Below are 25,895 nucleotides of genomic sequence, written 5' to 3'. Positions count from 1 at the left end.
CCAGGTACTTAAAGGACACATTTTCTTAGGATCTGGCGGAAGTAGTCCCTATGAAAACTTCACAGAAAGGTCTGTGGATTATGGAGAGTAACTGGGAGAGTTTCTGGAAAGACATGTTGCTGTTGAATTTTTTTAATATGATTTTCAAAGCTCCCGTATCATTTCAGCTCTATATTTTTATTCTGGGACTCCACTTGAGTAGCTTTGCATGATTCACAGTTCAAAAATTATTTATCTTATACTTGACCTTTATGCAGCCCCTCAGTTCACGATCAAATAAGTTAGACACACTGAGCGGGTGGATGAGCGTCCCTGTAATTGGTGGTCGTGCCGTTCCTGGAGCGGATGACCTGCTGTGACATCACAACCTTACAGATGTTCTGATGGCTTGTTTAATGGCACAGTTTCTGAAAATGGGCTGTGTGCATTTTTCTGTGGACTGAGCGATTTGATACTTTCACAGTATTTATATAACACCTAGACCTGCTTTATAATCAAAAAAGTAAATTATAGTATTGCTTGTGTGTGACCATGTGTTTGTGCATCTGTGTGTGTGTGTGTGTGTGTGTGTTTGCATGTCCAGTACTCTCACCTCCAAATGTGGAACAGTTTACTGGTATGGGGCGACCCTTTGCAGTAGCGCTGTAATTGGCAGGATCTTCTGTGTGTAACTGACTTGTGGTACCTGACAGGGACAGGGATTTGCCCATGAACGCTACTTTAAAAGACAGATTAGTAACAGTTCCTCTGAATATATATGTCATTGTCAGTCTGATTCTGCTGATTCTGTGTATTCATCGTTGGTAGTTCACTGAAGGACATTTGTAAATTCATAATTCTCTCACTCTGCCTCTCACCCTGGGTGTTTGATTCCCATGCCGAAGCAGGCCCAAAACAACAAGACATTCTTTGGCCGAGCTGTATTTACCACAGCTCCACCACAGAGAGTTAAGCTCCACCCACTCATGAAATCACTGAAGGGGATGAGAGAGTCAAAGAGAAACAAGAGAGGGGGGCTACCCTCATTTCAGCGTATTGACAGGGTCACAGAGCCACTACACGAGTCCTCAGAGACAGAGAAGGTGAGACACTGTGACCATCACAGCGGCTTCGGCTTCAGCTTCAGCAGAGGGTTTATGGTGTGGGGGTACAGTGAGAATGACTGGTTATGTGTGTCTGTTGTCGTAAAGGGTTAATTGTACCCATGTTGTGGCTGGCTGTTCTCGGGCAGGCTGGCTGGAGTCAGGCTGGCAGAGGGAACAGAGAGACCCTTTATAATAGAGTTCTGCTGATTGAAATCATATGGCATTGCCTGAAATTATTTCACTACTTTGAAGACAGACAAAAAGCTGGAGAAAAGTGTTGTACAGCCTGCGCTTCTCTGCTCTGTCAACTCTTTCTCCTATGCTCTCTGCTCTTTTTGTTCTTTCTTCTTCTTGTTTTTATTCCCCGACTGGAGTTTGCTTTTGAGTTATTTTAGGGTGTTTTTGATATTTATGTATGAATTGTTATTGATTTGACTTCAGGTGAGTTGTTATGCCACTGTTGTAATAACCAGGCTTCCAGGTTCCAATATCTAACCCCTTCCTCCTTGTCTTCTCTCCTTTTCTACAGAGTCTGGACCTTGGTCAGGTCACGCAGCCCCTCGTCTCTCTCCGGCTCTTCCTCCCTTGTCAGCATCCTTGTCACCTCTCTGCAGCTCAACGGCAGAGAAGCCAACAGCTGAGAGGGGCTGAATGGCACCAGCCCATTTCACACTCACCACAGGCCCCTGACGAAGACGACACAGGAAGAGGAAACAACGGGACAGTCAGAGAAAAGTCACTTGACCAACCAGCAGCACTTTTCACGATGGCAACCAACAGGGAGCACCAAGTGCGTCACATGACCGGCTTCCCCCGTGCCATGTACCCGTTCACCTTTAACTCCATGCGGAGCCACTCCCCCTTTGATCTACTGGCCAGTAGCCACCTCTTCGGCCGGTTTGGGGCAGACCTTCCCAAAGAGATGGCTGCATTGTGTGAGTAATAAAAACAACTATTCATTAACACAACTTACGCAAACAACTATGGAGATGTTTTATACATCACTGTGATAGAGTGCATTGCTCTGATTTACCATTTGGGTCCATTACAAAAAAAAGAAATTTCAAGATATTTCTTAATGTCACTTAAACACACATCAACAAGGAGATGCACAAAGATGCTCCTTACTGAAAGTCGTATTTAGACCTACATCTTTACGTTATGTCACATTCAGCTTAATTCAGTTTCCAGAAAAGATTTGTTAGAAACAAAAGTTTGATATAATCATGAAGGCTCCAATGTGGTCCAAGGTTCAATCAGGAGGCAAGAAATCCTAATCCCACACCCTTGCACATGACAAGACAGTGTGCCAATGTCACGGTGGGTAGTGCAGGCAGCAGGCGAAGGACCCAAATGCAGACCGAACAGGCAGACAAACAGGTGCGGTTCAATGATTTATTGTAATTAAATGAACTTATAGGCACATACTGGAAGGTGGGAAGGCAGGCAGGTAACAGGCAGGGAGGCAGGTATACAGATCCAGGTTCGGGTTCAGAAGCTCAAAGGAACAAACATAAGACAAGATAGAAACTAACAAAGGAACAAAGGATCTGGGCTGGTATATGTGGTGAGTGGCTGATGAAGGAACAGGTGAGCAGGTGAATGAGGAAGTCTGGTGGGAAAGTCTGAGGGCATCTGTGGGACGACTCAAGGATGGCAGGTCTGGGGAGTTGGAAGAAAGTACATGGCCTGGGAGAAGTGAGCAGGGGCTGGAGACAGAGACAGATAGAGAGAGCAATGCAGAGAGCTGGGGATGAGAGAGTGAGGCTGCAGGAAAGGACTGAGAGGCAAACTGTGACAGCTGAACGTCCATGTCCTTAGCAGCCATGTTTCTTTGTAAAACAGTGGAGACTCTCCACAATTTTGGAAAAGTCTTCAGGGCCAGTTTGAGGTTATAATCAGGCTTTAAATCATGCATCGAGAAGAAAAGAGAGTTTTTCCATGTGGTAAACCAGGCGGATGGCAGAGAGGGCAGGCTGGAAAAAACAGCATGACAGGGTCCCTTGTGTAATTTACTGCTTTCCATAGAATCTGAATCTTTCAAATCCTCTTTAGAACAGATAGAAGCAAACATTTCCTTAAAACAAGGACGGGACTTTTGGCAGATTCAACTTGCAAAAGCAATGTTTGGATAGAGATGTGTTTTGAGTCATAGGGGGCGCTATTGCACTTCACAGCGGCAGAGAGACTGCAGAGGGAGTCATTGCAAGAGTTTATACAAAGACTGAGAACATTGTGTATTTTGAAAAGGAAGTTCATTTGAAGACACTTTCTCCTTTACTTGCTCCGCTATTTCCTGAAAAAGTCGAAAGTTCTTTTCTTATATGTTTTCCTTCATTTCTCTTCTCTTTGTAGTGTTTAATTATGTTACTCAGACAGTACAGGGTCACAGCACTATTTAGTTGAATCTGTTTCCCTTACACTCCTCTGTAATGCTAGTGTTGTACCAAATGTATAATACAGGTGGACTTTAAATTCTTATGAGAGAGAGAAACTTTGGCTGAAACTCACTGAGTTACAGTGATCAGAAAAAAGGGTATGTATTCTGTTCCAGTCATAGTATTTTATGTTCAGCGAGGGTAAACCTGTGTGTTATAGTGTGTTATACAATATTTTTTGTTGGTCTCAAGTCTTTGGCTTGTTTGTTCTCCAAAACTTTACTGGAAACATTCAACATCAATATTGAAAAGAGAAAGATAACAAGTGGAACAAAGGTACCATTTTGTGGTGATGTTATTAAAATGTCCCCTTTCGACAGTAGATACATTTTGTTTTCCTTATATATTTGGATATTCTTTACTTCCTGCACAGTGCAACTTACACTTTCAGAACAAACAGATACAGCTGCCTGCAGCTTAAACCCATTAGTGTATTTATATGAATGCTATTATCATGAGTTCGCTACATTTGACTGCTGAATGTATGTTGAAGCTTTAGCTTGTATCCTTATATTGATCAATATTCTGCAGACTGTGCAGTGTTCAATCAAAGACATGTTTGTGGAGTATCTGTCAGCCTGTGAGACTGACATCAGGTGTAGAATACCTGCTGAACACTGACAATCAGTGTGTGTGTGTGTGTGTGTGTCATTGTGAGCACACAGATAATGTGTTCAGTGAGCAGCCGTTATCAGTTTATCTCCAGTCTAGTAAGCTGGTAGCACTCAGAATGTCTTTACATCTTTGACATGTTGCCTCTGGGACTTTTATACAGACAGTGGCAGAAAGATATGAGGGGCCGCATCATGTCAGTATGTCACATGTGACAAAACAGGAGGCCCAGAAAACCTGTCAGGTACATACAGAACATCTAAGTCACATTTATCTATGGCATTTCAACTTTATTTGAAAGTTGATTTAGAGGCCAACAACAACGTAGATTGTGATCTGGAATCAAACGTAGGATTACAGCTACATGGTAACACCAGGACACCTCGTTGATTGTTTTAAACTTGTAGTAAAGCAAAGTAACATGAATTGAATAATCAAAAATCTAACTTCAGTTAAAAGTTTAATTCTGTAATGTCATACTTTGTCTTCTTTGTTTTTCTTTGCCTTAATATATGTTTGGTAATTATATGTTGAGTATGTAGTGGAGTAATTCAAGTGTGTGTGTGTGTGTGTGTGTGTGTGTGTGTGTGTGTGTGTGTGTGTGTGTGTGTGTGTCATGCTCTGTAAAAGGAAGGCAGGAAAGATGGACAAACGTGTAAATGAATCAGGCTAATGTAAATTGAGACGTAAACTCTTGTCAACTCTAGTGGCATTTCGATGTTGTCGAAATAGATTAAAGGTGCATGAACTAAGTTTTGAAGTCAAGTTAACTGAACCCATAGTGCAAATTTCTAACAGATCAACAACATTCAGCAAATACTTTTCCATGTGATGATTTCACAACATTTGGATTTTGTTCTCAGGATTGTACATAATTTTATTCAAAAAAGATTTATTGAAGAGGGAAGGCAAATCTGCTTTTGAATGGACAGGAAATTATTTAAATTGTCAACACAGGATCTTTGTTCAATGTACAAGAAACTTAAAGAGAGAGAGAGAGAGAGTGTGTGTGTGTGTGTGTGTGTGTGTGTGTGTGTGTGTGTGTGTGTGTGTGTGTGATTAAGAGTCCATCAATGCAGCAGGACAAAATGTTTCAAGTTCAGTTCATTTAATTTCATATCCCAAAACAAGGCAAAAGTCCCAAAACAAAATAAGTTAATTTCAATCACCCGCTTACATTACTCATGTAGCCAAGTCAACTCATGAAGGCCGGCAGGCACACGAACACAGTCAGTCAGTTAGTCAACGTCTGTAGATCCAGCAGAAACAGCCAGCTCTGGGGAGGTGTCCGCCCCAGGGGTCTCACTGTCCCCCGTGGTTTAAGTTTCTTTAAGTTGAGTTGAGTTGAGTTGACACACAAGATCCATTATTATATATGGAAAAATGTAAGGAATTTCTGGCTTTACACCCACATACAGATGTTGAATTCATTGCCCCTCTCCACAATGTGCTACATGGGACAGCCCGTGGTGAGATTACCACCTGGATGGAGTTTGAGGACAGATTTTGGTCTGTATTTCTATCAGAGGATTGATAGAAAGGGTGAGCAGAGATAGTCAGGACCTGTGTACAAGGTGAAGTTGAGAGCATACAGGATTTTGCTTGTGTGTGCAGGTATTTATGCAAAAGATGCAATCCAAAGATCAATGAACAGGATTTCTTTTTTCCTTTTTTGTTGTTGTTTCTCTCCCTAAGTAGAGGGAAGGTCCGAAAAGCTCAGCTGGACGACCCTGAGATTCAGGAAATGTATGTGACCACATTAATCTCCGGGGAACAGTTCATTAATTCTGCCACCCGATTCATGATCCTACAGAGTTGTACAGCTTCCACCTAAGACTCTTTATCGATTACACATTACCACACCTCTCACTGGCATGTCACCTGGACAGATACAAAGCATACAAGAGACTACAGTCACTGGCATACTGGCCTAAAATGACATTAAAAACTATGTCCAATGCTGTCAGCAAAAAGTGCTTGGCGACATTATGGGACTCACTAACATCTTCCTACTAGTCTTTGTACATTATTACTTGTGCTGGGTTGAGTTGTTGAATCTGTTTCCCAGATCCTCAACAGAGGAGTGCCAGACTACATCCTCTCAGTTCAGGGTTCCCAATTCTCCTCTGTGTTTAGAGAAACCTGTGGAACTTAGAAGGATGTCTTTCCTTACCGTCTGCAGACAAATCTCACTGAACAAATAAACCAAAACCTCAAGCATATGATGGCATCATATGTGGAGAACAAACACAAAACCTGGGATGAGTACTCACAAGAGTTTCACTATGCTCTAAACACTGCTGTCCATGAGTCCACGTCACCAGCAGAACTCAATATCCACCGGACACCCAAGGGCCCAGTGGACGGCTTTGTACGCCGGGTGAACCACCTGCTTAGAAAAAAAACATTACTCACGGTGTCGAGTCAACCCATGAAGAATGTCAGGCACACAAACACAGTAAGTCAGTCACTCAACGTCAGTCAATCCAGCAGAAACAGCCAGCTTTCAGGGTCAGTGTCGCCTCCAGGGGCTTCACGATTCTTCCTGGTTTCTGTATTTGAATTGAGTTGAGTTGACCGCGGGGTTAACCTGCATTGACTTCAACGCACATTACTGCAGTTTTGCGGGACTATTCAACCAAGGACGGACTGAATCCCCTGACTGCAACTGCTGGCAGGGAATGGTCCTCTTGAAACGGCATGACGCCATATTAAAGAAACCTGATGGGGAGCAACAGCTCAACCAATTGAAAAACAACACAAAGGTATGCTGGGTGTATATATGTTTTGGATGTTTGATATGCAGCTTATAGCCGGGGTCCTTACAACATGCACTAGTGGAGTCAGAATGTACTGAGCACATCTGTTTAATATGCCAAGCAAGTGTAAGATCATTTAAATATGATAAGAGACATTTACATCCTTTCACCTCTTGTCTGGTAGTTTACTCATCCTGCTCTTCTCATCATAATGTGTGAGAGGAGTTGACACATTTATCCATCCTTCAGCTCTGTAGACATCCCTTCTGTAAACTTGCGGCAGTTACCCAACAAGAGTTTTCAGCACTGATTATTTTCAAAGAGGAAGGCTAACCATGCAAACAATGAGCCCATTCTTTACCATCAAGTGAAGCTACAATGAATGACTTATCTCTCATTAGAGCAGAGCGAACGAAATTATACAAAATTACAGTATAAGTTTAAGTGGGATTTGCAAATTAATTCAAACCAGGTCCTAATCAGCACGAGTGGGAGACTGGACTTTGTTCCCTAATGAGATGAAACTCAAAACATCCCTGGACTTGAAATTAGCGGATATCCACATCAAAAGCTCCCTGCTGTGCATTCAATCTTACAGTAAGTTCTCTCTTCTTGTCCTAATAGCAGTGGGAACTGGGAATTAGAAGACGAACACACACAAGAGCACACAAGGAACTCTTTTTGGTTAAATCTTTTTTTTTTGCCCGGTGCTTCCTGGAATCGGTGTAAATACTTGATACCATCTCTGGATTTTCGCAGGAATAAGTAAATATTTCTCAAAAGTTTTTTTGGGACAATGTATTTTGTGTTTTTTCATGACATCGGGATCAAAAATCTGTCAACATCTAAATCATATTTTAGTTTTGAAAAGGAAGAAATCTCTCTGTAGTGATCACGAGGAAAAGAAGTGTATTTTTCCACACTGAACACAATGTCCTTTCGTAATTTCTGTACTAGTCACATCTTGTTCTTTGTAATGTTTTGAGTGTGTGTCTGCGTGTGTGTGATATTAGTAACTTGAACCTAAAGGCACAGAGTGAGGCTTGTGTGTTTTTCTTTGTGTCTTTCATCGCAGGCACTCTGTTTAAGCACATACACATATAATTGTCCATGCGTCCGAACACATGCACACACACACACACACGCACAGAAACACACACATTTCCACTGCCACTCTGTAGGCTGCACATTCCAACACCCATGAATATCACAAACCAGCAGTCTTGCGCTCCTTGCCTCACATTTGTGACTATATTTGTGCGCCTGGCTGATGACCGCAGTGAGACTTTGTGCAAATATCTGCGGCCGAGCCGGAGGAGCTGCTGGTGGAGAAACAGACAGAGAGAGAGAGAGGCCATTGTTCAGCTCTGTGTGTTTGTGTCAGACATGACGACTGGATGAATAGCCGAAGAACCTGATTGTGAATAGTTGTAATGTGACTCGCTCCTCGTACAAATTGTGTGTGAGACAGGCAGAGAGCTGCAATTTGCCAAACTAAAATAGTTTAATTTAATAATAGAGTTTATGTTTTGTTAAAAGTGACACTTTTTTTTTATCTTCTTCACATTCGCCCTGCATTTGTGTGCCTCTTTCCTCAAAGCAGCAACAGGGGGCAGGGTGCTGCAAGGCGGGGAGGGTAATTGTCTCAAGGTGTGGAGAGAGCTCAGCAGGCTGATACTGTGCAGCTCTGCTCCCTGCAGTGTGTCATTGTAGTGTGCGTGCGTGTGTGTGTGTGTGTGTGTGGCTCCTGGCCATGATGGTGAAAGAGAGGTAAAAAACTCACCCAGAGACCCACAAGAGGAGGGGATAACTAAAAGAGTGCTTGCATGATGAATAAAAAAGTTATGGAGAAAAACAGCAGAGAGGGTGCATCCTATTATTTTCCCAATAATAATGAAACAAATATATAAAGAAATGGATTCAGGGGGTTGGGAGAAATGTCAACAAACAAACAAACAACAGGAGAAAAACAGAGAATTGTAACACACATGAGCAGTATGCAACATGCGAAGCCACAGGCAGGACAATTTGGGAAGTCAGTGTGTGTGTGTGTGTGTGTGTGTGTGTGAAGGGGGGTGTTAGAGCCCCAGTGGGGGTTTCTTCCAGAGTTCATCCCTCTTGAACGAGGGAAGGAAAGGGAGGAGGGTGAGGCTGTCTCGTACACAAACTATCCAGACTCCGGGCCAGTGTTGTTCGCCTGCAGCAGACTCGCACTTCAGTGTGACTGAGGTATCCAATAAGCTCCAGGAGGGAAGATAACTGAATCCATTTGAAGTGAATTGAAGGAATTGAATCAAATACCTGCACATGTGCAAGACCAAATGGAAAGAGAGAAAAACAAATAAAACTTCAAGCAAGAGAGAGACATGAAGATGGACGACTGTTGAAAAAGGAAAAGACAGAATAATGTGTGGACTGAAACAGATGAGACTTCCTTAAAACTGAACTCAAATAAGCCATACTTTTCATTTCACTTTGCAAAATGATTAAATATTCATTAATGGATGCAATTAGGGGTATCTGTTAGGACCACCTTGCTGCAGACCCTTTAGTTATTATTACCTGTTAATTTCTTAGAAAGTTTCCTGGAAAGAACTATTTAGTTTGGTGGCACTAAAGTACAGACAGTGTTCAATTGGTACACAATTAATTCCAATTAGGTGCCAGTGCACAGCAGGTCAGGTAAATATGTAACTTATATAAGGCATAGTTTCCAATAGTAAATTAATAATGAATGAATATATATTTGGGTTTAAAGTGGACAGTTTTTTTAGGGAAATTCCCGTGTAAATCAAGAGCTGCTTATAAACTTAACACAACTAACAAAAATCTAATAACTGACTTAGAACTTTATTTTACATACAAGTCGTGCCAAATGATATGGTTCTTTTTCAGGAACATTTTCAAAAAATGGTCAGGGAATAATGAACCCATAAAATAAATCATTATCGTCTCATTTTTGTTTTATTTGATGAGTTTCTTTTTCTGTTTTTTGTACTTATTTATGAACTGTTTTGTTGTATTTGTATATACACTTATGTCAATTATAATAAATATAAATCATAGAAAAAATACACCACAAGGCTTTTAATGTTCAACTGTGAGCAGTGCGAGCAGGTGTGTCCCTGTGGCCATTTAGGCCTCGGAGATGCATATAAGAGGTATGTTTTTTGCTGAAGGTGACAGAGCTGTTGTGTTTGGAAGAGATGCAATGTTCCCTGCTGAAGTGAAACAAGGGAACAAAAGGGAATTAATGCAGAAAAAGAAAGGAGAAAGAGTCGAGGGAGGAGGTAGAGGAGGTCAGGAGTGTTTGTTTTCTTTTGCAGAATATGAAATATGAAGAGGCAAGCTGGAAAACTTGAAGGAGAAAAGAGGGGAGGGAATGAAAGTTTGGCTCATGGCCAATCAGAAAGCAGGTACACACCCCCTCAGGCACCACGTCCCTCCCTCTTCTTCTTCCTCGACCCCACCTCCTTCTTTCTGTGCCGAGAGAGCATGCAGATAGTTGGCTGAGTCTGTAGTGGAGTGTGAGAGGCCCAGAGAGCCGGCGAGAGGGGAGCTCAGATCAGTTACTGCAGTCAAGGCAAAGCAGGCAGGCAAGCAAGTGATCTGAGAACAAGGTTGTAGAGCAGAAATAAGACAAGAGAGAAGAGATTTAGTCCATCCAGAGGACTTAGTTTGGAAGAGACAGGACAGGCGGTCAGGGGGCAGTGGCAGGGGCAACAAGAGAGAGACAGACAGAGAGACAGGGAACACCTGGACCAAGCAGGGCATTGAGTTACTTTCAGCCACAGGAAGCTTTTCTCTCAGTTTTTACAGTCACTCTCTGTGCGCTTGGCTGCAGAACAAAAGCAGAGGGCTGTAGTTGTGTTTGCTGTGATTTGAGAGGAGTATGTTTGACTGCATGGAGGCTCTGGGCCTGGCCCCGCGGCCCCTCTTTGATGTGTCCGGACAAGGTTCCTGCATGCTCGCCAAGGCCACCCCTTACTTCTCGGGCCTGGACCCCTTCGCCTGGGCCGGGACTGGCAGCATTCAGTGTGAGTACTCCATCCTGTCCATCAGACTGGAAAAAAAGAGCAGCTGTGTGTGTGTGTGTGTGTGTGTGTGTGTGTGTGTTCTTATCAGAGTCCTGGTTTTGTTATCATAGAGCTCTCTCCACAGGAAGAGTCAGATTCCTTTCGATTCTGTGTACCCATTCTCACCCCTCTTTGTGTTTGTTTATGTGCTTAGTGTGCTTTGTGAGAGTGAGTGAGTGAGCCGGGGGAGTGCATATTTATACATCATCGTGTTTGTTTTCTTTATGAATGACTTCATGTGATTGACAGCTCTTTTTAAACAATCCGGGGGGACGTTGTTCAGAAAACAGCAACCACCGACGTCCAAACAGAAACAGCACTGACAGATCGGAGGCAAATGAAATCACACTGTGGCTGTGATTTGGTCAGTAAACTCACACACAGAGCCGCAGTTGGCTAGAAACAGACAGTTTGCATAAGATGAATGAAGATAGGAATGGGCTAATAATCATTCCACAACATGAGATATCTCTTACTTTTACATAGTTTTGAATCATGTTGGCGAATATGCAATTTAAGGAAATTACTCAAAGCTACGATTCAGCAATCTTCTTCACAGGAAAACATGTTGATTGTTAAAAGGTAAATTATGAACCACTTGACATAGTAAGCAGTCCCTAGCATGGGCTAGACATCCAATTGACAGCTCCTCAAAAGACCTGAGTGGACAAGGCACAGATTGATGTAACATACAGTGTTTAAAGAAAAAAAGCCCAAGCGCCACACAGGAGTAGTCACACAGACAATAATAATACGATAATAATACGTAATAAGCCAACCTTTTGTTATTGTCATGAGTCCACATTCAGACTCTTAACACTTGGCTTTGTGGCTTGGAAAATCAAACATGGCCTCTTATCTATCTATAGAAACAGACCTGCTGAAGTCTATTCACATGTCACTGAGCTGAGCGCACAATTTAGTTTTTTCAAATATACATCCCCTCCACTGTGCTCAAGCGGTTTGGGATGTCCCCACTGAGCACCTTGAGTCTATTTATCATCAGTAATTATTTAGATACCAGGGCATCAAGCACTGTCAGGTCCTCAGTGCTCGCTAATGATGATGGATGAGCAGTCAGGATGACAAACACCACAGCAGAGCCTGTTCCAACTCGCTAAGGAGCTTCGCCAGATGCCAGCCTGACAGACGAATGTCCACAAATGTTCATTAATCCTCTTTCTTCATATAAAAATCGGTTTAGTGTATTTTAGCTGTGAAGGTTGCAGGTCCAGTTTCAGCCAAAAAACTATACATGTGTACAGCTTTTTTGTCTGATGTTCACTGACTGGCCACTGGGGTTTGTGGGATTCAGCCCAGTTTCTGAGTTACCTGTTAACATTAATGACAGTAACACGCAAACAACAGAAAAATAAAAGGCTCAATGAATAACTGATGAATCGTTTAAGTCATCCCGTTCTCTGGCTGCAGCTTCTCCAATGTGATGATTTGCTGCTTTTCTCAGTCATTGACAATGAATCATTTTAAAATAAGATGTTTGAAGACGTCAAAATTGCCTCAGTCATTTTTTACTTTTTTTTTTACATTTTACAGACCAAATGATAATTGATTAATCGATCAAATAATTGCCAGTTTAATTGAAAATGAAAATAATTGTTGCAGCTCCACGTATAACGCTGACTCAGCCGTATTGCTGGTATACTTTGTTTTATTATTGCTGGTTGGTCTGTTATTTGTAAACCTTTTTACGACTAATTTATTCTAATATTTTTATATAGTATATATTTTAAATAATTTCAGTCAGACTAAGAGTGAAATAGACAATATTATAGTTTACCTCTTGAGTCTCAGCCATTTGCCCATTGTAAAAGTTCAAGCAAATAAAATCTACCTCATCTCTTTAATTATTTAAAAATATTTACACTGATTCTTTGACATTGATCACTTTGCTTTTGGTCCGTGGCAACGTTTTGACTTTTTCCATTATTAAAGAAGGTCGATGATCAGCAGCCTTCATTGTAAAATGAATAAAAGTTCAGTGAAAATGTGTTGGACACTGCAGATCTAAATTCCTGAGAGCATTTTGGCCTCTGTGTGTGTGTGTGTGTGTGTGTGTGTGTGTGTGTGTGTGTGTGTGTGTGTGTTAAAGGGGGGTCATCTTTTCCTGTGTTTTTTTTATGTGAGGCAGTTCAGCACCTCTCTGCCTTCCTTTGTTTCAACGTCAGGAGGCATTAAAGGGAGCGGGGACATGCCAAAGTCTGTCTGCTCTCTATGTCACTGCCTCTTGTGCGGGGGGGGGGGGGGGTTCTCCTCTATGTGACATTTGTTTTTCTCTTCTTTTCAAGAACCCCTTTTTCTACACTTGATCTTCCCCTCCAGTAGTGTGTATCAGTGTGTGTATCAGTGTGTGTATCAGTGTGTGTATCTGCGTGTGTGTGTGTGTATTCTTTGCTCACACATGGCTCATCTGACACACCATGTGTTGTGTAACCAAGAGTTTTTAATGATTCAATTACAATTACAAAGAGTCAATTAAGAGATTAGGCGGTGTGTCGGGGCACGGGCAGTTAAAAGAGATGAGGGCTGAAAGAAAAGTGGAGGGATGAAGTTGGATTTGGGATTAAACCCCCCCCCCCCCCCCCCGTATCTTGGTGTTTTTCAGGCCTTGAGGGGAAATGCTCCCCTCTTCATTCAGTGATAATCTCCTTTTTTTCTCCTGTGGCAGCCTCTTCTCTTTAAATTAGCTCTTCAAAGCTAGTTTAACAATGCTCCTCGGCCATCATATCATCACATAGGAGAACAGCTAACTATGGTAGATGCTGTTACTGTTAGTAGCTGATAAAGACAGAAGATATGAGCCTGATTTATGAGACAGATAATAATGGGGGGTTTTTTATGTTGTGTTTCTTGGACTAGAAGGGGCTCAGATAATTATTTTGGCTGTACCTGCTCCAGCATCACTAGTCTTTAATAAAAGTAAAAGTATCTGTGTCACTGGGTCGTGAAACACTGGCCTGTACTCTTGTACTCTTGATGCCTGTGGGCTTTCTTTCCAGAACACTGCCGCTTTCTCATCGCTGGTTAGGCAGAAATTACACCGTAAAGCCTAAACAACCTCTGTGAACCTGGAAATTCAAGTTCAGTCAGTGTGTGATGTGTTCAAGGAAAGCAGAAACTCTTGTAGCTGCGTCGAAACAGCTTTGCATGCACTAATACCTAATAGTTTAATAATAACCAGATTAAAGCAATTGTAATTGCCATGATAAGAAACGCAATATGAGAATATATGTTATGATGCCGTATAATACCATTATATATATAGAACACTATTAGGTGATATTGTTATGTGTTTAGTAAAATGTTGTTAATGGTTTCTGAAAATGTATTTTGCATCAAACACACTACCAATAGTGGTACATTTTGAAAAGCAGAAAAGAGCGTCGCCACAGCAACACTCTGATTTTAACCCTAGCCAGGTTATCTAACTTGAAATAACTAGATTAGCAGATCTATATTTTAGATTATATAATATGTACACATTTCCAAATGTGTGTTTACATATTATTCTGATTTCTTTTGGTGTTTGTGAGTCTGCAACAAAGGCCAAAGAAAAGCAGATTTTTAATACACAAACAGTGGAGTGGATAGGTGGACAGAAAAAAAGAAGGCGTCGGGTTACAACTGACCCTGCAAGTGAGAGAGAAGATGCACTGAAATGCAGTCTCACTATTTTCTTTCTTTCATTCGTTTTGTCTTTGTGGCATCAGATGTCTCCTGCACATCCTTCTCTCCGGTCATAAACAAGACTATCAAACAACTTATTATTTAGGTTAGGTTATTTAGTTACTGTGAATCATGCAAACACTGTAATCAAATTATTACTCTAATCTGGTTATTCACAGTAATGATTACAGTTTGCCTGTTAACGTACAGCATTTGCCTTTGACTGTGAACTAGTGTCTACAGACTCATCTGTTACTGTATGGACAGTTGATGAGTAGTGATCAGACTGAGCTGCATTTCATGATGCATGATAAACCCACGCCTATTTAAAACATGTAAGAAAATTTCACAATAGCATATTTTTGCAATTACAATGCTCTTATAAAAGCTACAGGAACAGAGACGATCCCTGGCTGCTGACTGGCTCCTGAGTGAAACTTAAAACAACATCTTGTGAGGTTCAGCGAGTCGTGTTCCAACTTGATTGTGGCGTCGCAGCTTTCAGCCATGTCTCCACCAGAGGCCTTTAATGATTCTGAATTATTAGTCCATCTCATGTGTCTACTAAAGTATTTGTCAGATATCCCACACTGTGCTACATGTTTACACACTGGTTGTTTAGCTGACAAAACAAGTGTGTAAACTGTAAACTTGAAGTGAAACCAGGTACAAAAAACATTATTATACAAGAAGGGACGAGATTAAATTCATCATCTCACTGGCACAACTTTATTGTTTTCATTTCCACATTGCCTGATGGTTATACTGTGGTTGGTAGCAGAAGTTGTGTTTGGGTGCCCAGTATGGAGGTGGGAGCTTACTCTGTGGACTAATATCAAAAAAGGGCAAAAATAGAGAGCTGGGTTTATTGGGTGTCATAAAAAAGAAAGGGTGCATTGTATGTATGATGATGAATGGGAGGGACAAACCCAGAATTAACAACCTGTCCCGTAAACGCACCCCCACCCGACACTCTGCAGACAAAGCTCAACTCCATGACCATGAAAAAAAAAACAATATTACATGAATGTTGTTTTCAAGGTTTTGTCTTAAACCTCACCTTGAATGACACATTGTCAAGCTCAGCTGGGAGTGAACGGTGACTTCCTGAAGATTTGTTTTATGCTCTTGTAGCCCAAATTTCTAGAGCGCTTCTGAAAATAGCAGGACAAGGTTCACGACTGTGTAAGAGTTCGTAGGTTTGAGGATTTGTCCAGGATTTCTGTTTTCCTAAGTGTGTAAATGTGTGTGTGTGCCTTTTGAGCACTGTTGCTTGTGTGTGTTTGTGTGTCTGCCTCCTTTTTAAGTGTTTGTGCTGCTGTTTTTATGGACCCATCTCCTGGACAGTAGCCTGGTTTTCACAGCCTTTCCTTTAAAAGGCGCTGCCAATGACAGGAAGGACTCCTCCTCCTGCCAGGGCAGGAAGGCAGGAGAGGACAGAGGGGGGAAGAGGGTTATTAGTGAGGGTTGAGCTGGGGGGGAGGGCAGGACAGGGGAGAGTGTGGGGGGTGGGGGTGGGGGGGGGGCTGGTATTGAACTTAGAACAGCTGATGAAAGGGATTGTCACTCAGATCTCCCCCATCTCCTCCCTGCTGTCATGGTAATTACTCGCTCAGCATATTTGAGGTTGCAGCGCTCCCCCACTGTTTGTCTGCTCATGAATTACAACATAGTACAGTAATGTTAAGCATGACACATGCATTTTATAATGGAAGATATAGTCACATAATCAGAACTTCATTTACAAGCCGCGTTAATTTGACAGAGGCATTTTATGTGTTATTTAATAATGAGTAACATTTATTCCACTGTTTCCTCACACTGTTTCTGTCACACTGAAAACCCTCACACACAGTCCAACTGACCTGTGGCCCCATGCAGCAGCCCACACACACATATTCACATGTGCACGCACATTCCACAGTACGCTGCTGAACATTTTGTGAGGCGAGAAGTTCTGTAAAAACTGGATCTGTAATCCAAATTCGTATTTTTGAGGGTGAAAGAAGTATGAGTCAAAGTTGTGCTTTTGCTTTATTTTGAATTTGCTGTATTTTTGCAATTACATTGAGTTATAATTTTCCTAAAATTTCTGGTCTGACTCAAAATCAAAACAAATGAAAAATGATCATGGCTAAAGTTTATTATTAAAGTCCTTGGCGTTATCCTCCACTCCTCTCCAGTGGGAGGCTCTTTGGAGCCCCCAGGCCAAAGTCTAGTTCAATGAGATGTGCGATGTTGGCAGGTCGAGCCAGGCTGCAGGCCCTATAGGCCATATGTCACACTGTGTCGACCACACAGCCACTCGGAGAGGAATGAAAAAAACACCTTCAACGTCAGTGCAAAACAAGCCACATGCTCACTCTGCTCAAGCGCTTGTGCGTCGTGTTCAGGCTACAGAACTGAAACGACTGCAGCTCGATGTCACGCGGTGTCAATCACTGTTTTCAATCTCATGCGCTTGTTAATACAGAATGACAGATCAGTTCTGTCTTGCTGAAGCATCAGCTCTCTCACCCCCCCAACAGATCGGTGCTGTATAGATCATCAGTGCTAGATGCCAAGCAGACAGGCATTCAGTTGCTGTGGCTTTCTAAAGCCTGAACAGGTTCACTCACACCCTCAGAAAACCCCCCCAAATATTTACAAGTTCGGAGAAGCTGTAGCTGTGTCCCAAATCTATACTTAATACTATTTAAATTTTACTCAAAACAGTTAGTATGCAGTCTAAAAAACATAGATTTTTGTGTGCTGTTGATGGACACTATTCAATCAATGCACAAAGGAAATGGAGGAGCTGCTCACTGCTGAAAACTAATTGTGGATGGCAGTAAAACAGGGAGACCTCAGAAAACCCTTCTTGTGGCACTGTCTCTTTAAAGTTGCACTTTGACTGATGTCTGAAGTATTATATCATTTCCTGTTAGTATAAAACTATGTTGAATTCTTGTATACTAACTGTATAAACAGTATACGATGTAAACAATAGTATATAGTGTAGTGTAAACAATAAATATGGATTTGGGACGCAGCATGTGTTACGAGCGAGTCCATGTTTCTAAATTTGATATAAATTCTCGTTAGAAATTCTTTACATTATGCAGGTTTAGCAAACTTCTGCGGACTGTCGTTCCTGTGCTTCAAGACTCTCTCAGGCATCAGAGCTGATAAGGAAGGTGTCTGCTTTCAGAGGGGCTTCTGTTGTCTAAACAGGGGTGTGTTGATCTGACAACAAACACTGAGTAAATGGGAGAGGAGGAAGGTGGGAAAGACAAAGAAACACGAGAAGATCACGAGTGAAGTAATATCAAGGAATACTATTGTATGGTAACCTAGGTGATAGAAGCTAGAAGTGACAAAAAGTGAAGGTTATATTTATAGTTTGGGTTGCATGTGAAGCTCTACACAGGAGATGTATCCAGCCACCTGATGAGGCCGATTCACACGAGTCATCTTGTCTCTTCTGCGTCCAATAGAGGTGTGCTGATTGATGTTGTGACACGCCAAGGGGTGAGTCGTAGGTTAAGGAGAGAGATGTATTTTTTTCAAGCCGAGGCTCTGAGGCTGATCTCAGTTCAGGGTGATGACAGCTGCTGACAGGTTTTGGCTCCTCTCCTTCTTTCTCCACGCCAGGTAAAGTCCCCTCCTCCCTCTCTCTGTCTCTCTGTCTCTCTGTCTCTCTCGCTGCCTTCAGCCCAGCGTCTCTCACCCTGTCTCTCCCCGTCACGTCCCTCCTCACCCGCTCTCACCACCCTCAGACAGCGTCAGTCACTACCTCTCTCCTGGCGCCAGATGCAGCTTCTCCGTTTCAATGGGACCAATTTTTTCCACTTGTTCTCGCCGGGCCACTTCTACATTGTCAGTGTTACTATATAAACAGAAAACAGTGATCAAGTTACAGTGCTATTCATTCAGCTCCACCCCTTTCACCTCCACCACCTCCACCTGGGCTCTGATGCCCCCAAACTGAAGACATAATAGTATTTACCTCCTGCTAAACAAGCAGCTCTTTGTTTACTCATAAACTCAAATGAAACATGATATTTTTTCCTGCATTCTCTGAATAATTTCAACTCACTTATTGTTGGAGAACACGGCACGTTATTTACAGTCTTTTCTGGAAAGAAATGATAATCTCATAATCTGGTTCGCTGCCTGACCAGATAAATCATCAGTTCCAGTATTAACATTACCATTAGGGCTGGAACTTTTTCAATGATTCAAGAAATCATTTGGTCTATAAAATGTCAAAATAGAGTGCCTCTCACACTTTCCTAAAGCCCAAGATGCTGTCTTCAAATTATTTATTTAGTCTGCCTAACAATCCAAAAAGAAAATGTATTCAATTTAGTTTCACAGTAGACAAAGAAAAGCAGCAGATCCTCACAAGTGAGAAACTGAAAGCGAGGGGCTCAGTGCATTCTTGAAGCCTTGAGTCACACAGCAGATAAAACGGATGCCAGAATGGTCTCTTTTTGTTTTTATCACTGCATCACTACTGATTGTATGTGCTGTTGGTTCTGTCATTGCTTATTTTTCACTGTTGGAAAATAATTGTGGTTTTGTCTCTGTTTACATGATTTCTTGTTGTCTCTTCATTGTTTCTTGTTTCTTGATGAATGGTCACAAAAAAACCCCGGCTGGAACTGGGGAATGTCCAGCACATTCACGGGAAAGACATGACTTAAAAGAGTAATCATTTATCAGTATAGTCGCAGATTTTTGTTGTTGATCAGCTAATTGATGAATTATTTCAGCTCTATTTACCATGCTGTTTCAAACCGCTTTCATCTCAAAGTATTAAGCTGTTTTCAGAAGTGAGCCTACGTGAATTCGTACGTGTTTCATAAAATATATTAAGTTATTTATGTTTTTTAAAAGGTCCTGACACGTGTAAACATTCAAAAATTTAAGACACGCTAACTATTTTGTTCTGGCTCTCTGTCTCTACTCCACTAACTGTTAAATGTCAATATTGTGAAATGCACCAAATGGGAAAGCAAAATAAAGACCTAAGCAGCACAAAGTGGTTCAGTTTTAACAACGTTACAGCCAGCTGAACACAGGCCAGACTATATGTAATTTTGTTAGAATTTGAATGTATTTTTTGTTTGTTTCAAAGCTGCAGGACAACAGCTGTTAGTGCTGCGCAGAAACACGTTGGGATGAAGTCAGTCGTGATTAACTGAAAGTTGTGTCATATTCGAAGACATTTTTGAACTTTAAAGCAAGTTGCTGCCATGTAGTGTAATGTAATGGCCTTCTTCAGTCAAGGTCAAAGTTAAATGGTCAGGATTGTATTTAACCTCTCTGCCACTGGGAAGTTTCTGTCCTCGGATTCACCTCCTTCTATCCCTTCTTTCTCTTTTCATTTTTTCCACTCTCTGTTTTTATTAGATTATTCCTTTGTGCTTTTGCCTCTCTGTTTTTTGAAACCTTACCACCCTTGTTAATGACAAGATGTGGGTTCAGGTTGGGGTTGCTGCGGTGGGTTGGGGGCCACATTTGGTTCAGTCCTGTGCTACCCATTGAAGGTGACAGGAGGGGCTGTGACTTTGGGTTTTTGACCCCAGATTCTTTATTTTTACTAGGAAGGGATCCAAGGATGGAGCTGTTGATGTGAATAGCTGCCCAAGGTGACTGGATCCCAATAAAGAGGCCGTCAGCCTGGCCGGGGGCCTCCTTCCCATCCCAGACACAACCTTTATAGGGCCGCTTATGAGCCTGGGCAACTATTAAACCCTGTCCAGCGTGCACTGAGGAATTTAGGGCCAGGAAACAAGGGAGTGGGGGTGGGAATGGGCAGAGGGAGGTGAAGTTGGGGTGACTGAAGGTGAAAGTTGAAAGGCATGTTTGAAGGAATCTGGTTGTTCTTTAGTCATCACCTTCAAATGTGTACCAGGCGTGTTGCTGTTTCACTCTTTTCCTGCTTTAATCTGAGCGTAAGGAACCATCGGCTCGATGCGCTCGTCACTGCGTCTGTTTTACATTGTTTGTTTTGAACGTTTTCATTAGCAGCAGTTGAATGACTTTGCCTGTGGCCAGCAAATGGTGTTATACAGTGTGCCATTTTCTTTAGCGAGACAGTGAGAAGGAACAGAGGGAGACAGCCGAGTCTCATAAACATCCCGCCTCTGTTTGTTCACATGGGGCTTGAGGTATATGGGCAGGTCTGGTTGGACAGCCTCTCAAATAAAAATGTGAGCGTGAGCTTGTGCGTGCACACAAACACCCACGACAGATGCAAAAATTCAGATGTCAGTCAAAAAGTCAACAGAGGTATGCTGCTCCCCCACTCACCAGTAAATGGAGAAGCCAATCAAATCTCAGCTGCCAATCAGCGTTTTATCAGCAGGGCCATCTGGCCATCAGCTAATTGTGTCTCTTTTAAGTCCCTGTCAATCAGTGCCCCCCCTCCCTTTTCTCTTAAAAATGTCTGCCTTTGAGCTTGCCTTCTGGCTCCAAGGGGTGGCCTGCATGGGGTTGGGGGTTGTTTGTTGACCATTCTCTCTTAATCAGTAGTTGTATTAGCTTTCATCATAGTTTGAAAGACTTTATGTAAACAAGATGCTCTGACTTAATTCTCTTTTCTCTCTCTCTCTCTTTCTGCAGCGGTGGAGACCCAGAGCACCAGCTCAGAGGAGATGGTGCCCAGCTCTCCTTCTCCTCCTCCTCCTCCTCGTGTCTACAAGCCATGCTTTGTGTGCCAGGACAAGTCATCTGGTTATCACTATGGAGTGAGCTCCTGTGAGGGCTGCAAGGTAAATGAAGCCAGAGACACGTGAAGAGTTTACAGGACGTGTATGAAGTGAACAGCTGAAGGCCAGAGTGAGAACCTGATGTTCGACTGGAGCCTGACAGATGTCGGCACTAGCAAAACTGTCATGTTTGCTGCTGTTAAGCTGCCCTCTAGTGTGTCCTCACTAATACTACACATGAGTAATGTAACCGAGCTAAACAATGTGCTGTATGTGACCAGCAAATGGTTACTGCATCTAAACTGAACAAAGCTGCAGTTAAAGTGGAGATTTAGAGCATTTGGTGAACATTCAATTTGGAGAACATTCAATGGAGGTTTTGTGTGCTTGTAGTTTCTATGTACCATATAGAACCAATAAATGGATGTTCACAGTTAAGACAGAAGCAGTGAAAGTAGACTTCCTAGTTCTTCCCAGAGACAACAGTCAATCCTGTGTTAATATTCTGTATTAGGCTACTGTATGTATGCACTGCATCACCCATGAGCATATTGCTCTTTATTTTATAAACATTATGTAATTTTAAAGTAATCAAGACTAAAGGATAGCCACGCTAGCTGCTCTGTGAGGCTGTAATTAGGCACAATAGTTCTTTGAGCTATGTGCTAACATGCTCACAATGGCAATGCTAACATGCTGATATAATGTTAACCCTTTTCACGATCTTAGTTTAGCATGTTAGCACGCTAACATTTACTAATTAGCTCAAAGCACATAGTACAGCTGAGGATGACGAGAACATAATTAGTTTTGCAGGTATTTTAAACCAAATTATTAGAAGTTGATATTTTGACCTGATGATGGCGTTAGATGACAGGTCAAAGGATCACCATAGTGTTTACAATCGGAGAGGTCAGGGGATCACCAAACTAATTTGGATATATTGTCTGGAAACCATGAACATCTATAAAGAAATTCATGGATGACCGACTGACACCATCCCTAGTTTTCTTAGATTTTATTGAGGGTTTTTTTTTCAGTGTACAAGACATTTTCTTATATCGGTTTCAGGGTTTCTTTCGGCGCAGTATCCAGAAGAACATGGTGTACACCTGCCACCGAGACAAGAACTGTCAGATCAACAAAGTGACCCGCAACCGCTGCCAGTACTGTCGGCTGCAGAAGTGCTTTGAGGTTGGCATGTCCAAAGAAGGTGAGAAGACAATATGGGCCTCAATAATTTCTCCATAAAATATTACTTTACTGTCAGTATCAAGAAAAAAGCTAATGGGGGGGTTGGCTTTTTAAGTGTGTCACCATGTGCCTTGTTTTTCCCTGCAGCGGTGCGTAACGACAGAAACAAAAAGAAGAAGGACGTGAAGGAGGAGGTGGTGCTGCCAGAGAATTATGAGCTGAGTGGAGAACTGGAGGAGCTGGTTAACAAAGTCAGCAAAGCTCACCAAGAGACCTTTCCATCTCTGTGCCAACTAGGAAAATACACCACAGTGAGTTTTTTTCTTAAAGCATAATCACATCCACCCCTAAACACATTCACACTCACAGTCAAGCATATAGCTCACTGCTTTGCCAGAAGGACAAACACAGTATGGACTCTGCACTCAGCCACACAGACAAAAGTGTCCCTCTTTCTCTCTCCCAGAATTCAAGTGCTGACCACAGAGTACAGCTGGACTTGGGCCTGTGGGATAAGTTCAGTGAGCTGTCCACTAAGTGCATTATAAAGATTGTGGAGTTTGCCAAGCGGCTGCCAGGCTTCACTACGCTCACCATCGCTGACCAGATCACCCTCCTCAAATCTGCATGTCTGGACATCCTGGTACCAACCACATGCTCCTATTACTCCTCCTCTTTAACCGACTCCCCTTCCACTCCGTCCACCTCCCTAATGCTTTCTCATTTGTCACGCTGCTTAACTTGTCAATATAAACAGCTCCTGAAAACTTAAAATGTGATTCTGAACGGCTGCCATGATTGTTTTTTTTGACTGAATTTCATCCTCATTTTACTAACTGGGTGTTTTTTTTTCTTCCGTCTCCATCTTGTCATTGTCATCTTCTCTTCTTAGATGCTGAGGATATGCACTCGCTACACCCCGGAACAGGACACGATGACCTTCTCAGATGGCCTGACTCTCAACAGGACCCAGATGCATAACGCTGGCTTCGGCCCGCTCACAGACCTGGTGTTTGCCTTTGCTGGTCAGCTGCTACCTTTGGAGATGGATGACACAGAGACGGGCCTACTCAGTGCCATCTGCCTCATCTGCGGGGGTACAGTTGTGCCTACTAGCATGCTGTCATTAGCTTGCAGGCTTTTAAAATCTTACTTTGTCTCATTGTTTTGTAGTTCCCTCGCTATCATCTTTTCAGCAATTTTTTATAAACTGCTAACTCTTCAAATTTGTGTTTTCTGTCATCGTTTCAGACCGTATGGACCTGGAGGAGCCACAGAAGGTAGACAAGCTGCAGGAGCCGCTGTTAGAGGCTCTGAAGATCTACACCCGCCGCAGACGCCCGAACAAGCCTCACATGTTTCCCCGCATGCTGATGAAAGTCACGGATCTCCGAGGAATCAGCACCAAAGGTCGGCTGAGCTTTTACAAGTCATAACTACAGATTAGAAGTAGGGCTGGGTATCAAATTGTAATACTTTCTACTGCAGACTATATACTGTTGAGTATCAACAACTGGAAAATAATGGAAGTTGGCATCATGTCTTGTCAGATTTGTATTTTTGCCATTTTTAGACAAAGTGTTGGTATTGCTACTTGTGTCAAGACAACATTTTACACTGTTTTAGTATTAGCATCCAAAGTCAAATACCATATTGGCACTGGTGTCAAAACATTTCAAACAATGTCCAGCCTTACTTAGGAAGTGCCTTGGAGATCATTTGAGGAGTTTCATTCAAAAATAACACTAGAATATTAATTACAATAGAATATCTTTTTAAAAGAGTTGATTGGTGAAAATTGAAATAATTTAATCCAAAGAATCATGCATGCAAAATACTTCTGTCAGAGAGAATATATCATCATCTGTATATATGAAGAACGTGGCAGTGAAGAGACGTTGATGATCTCACACTAACCATTAAATAAATATGTGTGTGTGCCTGTAGGTGCAGAAAGAGCCATCACACTGAAGACGGAGATCCCAGGCCCCATGCCTCCACTGATCAGAGAGATGCTGGAGAACCCCGAGGCCTTCGAGGACAGCAGTGACTCGGGGGACAGCGCCGCAGCCGCTCCCCCTGCCATTCAAGCCATCAAACAAGAGGAGAAGGCCCCAGAGGAGTCGGCCGTTGAGGAGGAAGAGGAGGAGGAAGAGGACGACTACTGGGATGAAGAGAAAGACCGGGGGGCGGACAGTGATGGGGATCTGTGCGGTGAGGCGGCAGTGGGCGTGCAAAAGAAAGGTGTGACTGGGAAAACACAGTGAGAGAGATGACGCGATGATGCTGCTTCCTCCTTCGGATCACTGAGCCCTCGCCCGGCAATATCTCCTCCCGGAAACCTCACAGAATTAGGCTCTTATACAACGGCGTTGCATACAGCACATATTCACATATACTGTACATGTTGACTGAAAGGAAAATGTGTTAGATTCAGTATGGGAAGTGATGAGCGGTAGAAGCAAAAGCACTAAATGTCAGTGTGTTGAGGAGAGCACCATTGAAAAATCACTGTGCCAAAATGAGACTGTCTAAAATATATTTCAAAAGTGTTTCGTCCACCCAAAGAGGAACAAGAGGTGGTGGACAGAAGAAAATGCACTCCTCAGCTATCTATAAGGGCTATGCTTTGTACAAAATTGATGGTAAAGATACATTGCAACAACAGAACTCTATGTCGTGTCCATTTGCCGCAAAATGTCTTCTCAGAATTCCTTTTATTACTATTCAGAGATATGCTACTTATTTTTTTATTGTATGGTTTTTCTAAGCATGTACACATTTCAGTTCCTTCTTTATGCTCGTTTGCGTTGCTTTTCTTGTATATTTTTCACTCAGTCCTGCTCACATTTGACTGGACTGTCTTTAATTTTATGCATTTCTGCTTTATTGGACACAAAAGAAATGAAAAGATAGTAAAGAGAGCAATATCAAAGACAGAGCGAGAGAGAGAGCAGGTCATGAGCAGGACTCAAACTCACGATGTGACAAGCTTTAACAAAGAATGCAAAACAAATGCAGCAACACATCTCCACCTCTCGACAAAAACACACAATAACTAAAAGACAATACTTGGACTAAAGAATCTGCAGGGTAGATTTAATGTCATCACACAGTCTCAGGTTGATTCTATCAGGGCCACATCTCACCTGTCAATACAGTGTTTTAAGAAAACTGTTGGTGTGAATGCTCCAACATAACGTCCCCCATCTTCAACAAAAATACTTTTCACACAAAGGAGTAGGGATTATTCAAATGGCAGTTGCTGACCCTGCTGTACATGCCCTTGGTACAGCAACCAGGTACAGGTAAGCCATAATATTTCCAATTTGTAAGCAAAGAATCATCC

At 42.3% G+C, this 25,895-nt stretch overlaps 1 protein-coding gene across 2 annotated transcripts; it reads left to right on the top strand.

Annotated features, from left to right (window-relative positions):
- The first annotated feature begins 1,836 nt into the window (after positions 1-1,836).
- On the top strand, positions 1,837-25,213 carry rargb (retinoic acid receptor, gamma b). Of its 2 annotated transcripts, none has more exons than XM_070903435.1 (8): positions 1,837-2,020; positions 21,267-21,415; positions 22,424-22,565; positions 22,694-22,857; positions 23,013-23,189; positions 23,439-23,643; positions 23,798-23,956; positions 24,494-25,213. In XM_070903435.1, the coding sequence occupies exons 1-8, from the start codon at positions 1,852-1,854 to the stop codon at positions 24,811-24,813; spliced, it is 1,485 nt and encodes a 494-aa protein (XP_070759536.1). In that variant the 5' UTR covers positions 1,837-1,851; the 3' UTR covers positions 24,814-25,213. The 2 variants fall into 2 exon arrangements, with proteins under 2 accessions (XP_070759536.1, XP_070759535.1); XM_070903434.1 differs by lacking the exon at positions 1,837-2,020 and adding an exon at positions 10,440-10,931.
- Positions 25,214-25,895: the final 682 nt, after the last annotated feature.

Source organism: Enoplosus armatus, chromosome 3 (genome assembly GCF_043641665.1).
Source record: "Enoplosus armatus isolate fEnoArm2 chromosome 3, fEnoArm2.hap1, whole genome shotgun sequence".
In the NCBI taxonomy this organism is placed as follows: Eukaryota; Metazoa; Chordata; class Actinopteri; order Centrarchiformes; family Enoplosidae; genus Enoplosus; species Enoplosus armatus.
Note: the sequence above shows the minus strand (reverse complement) of the source record. Positions and strands in the feature narration are given on the sequence as shown.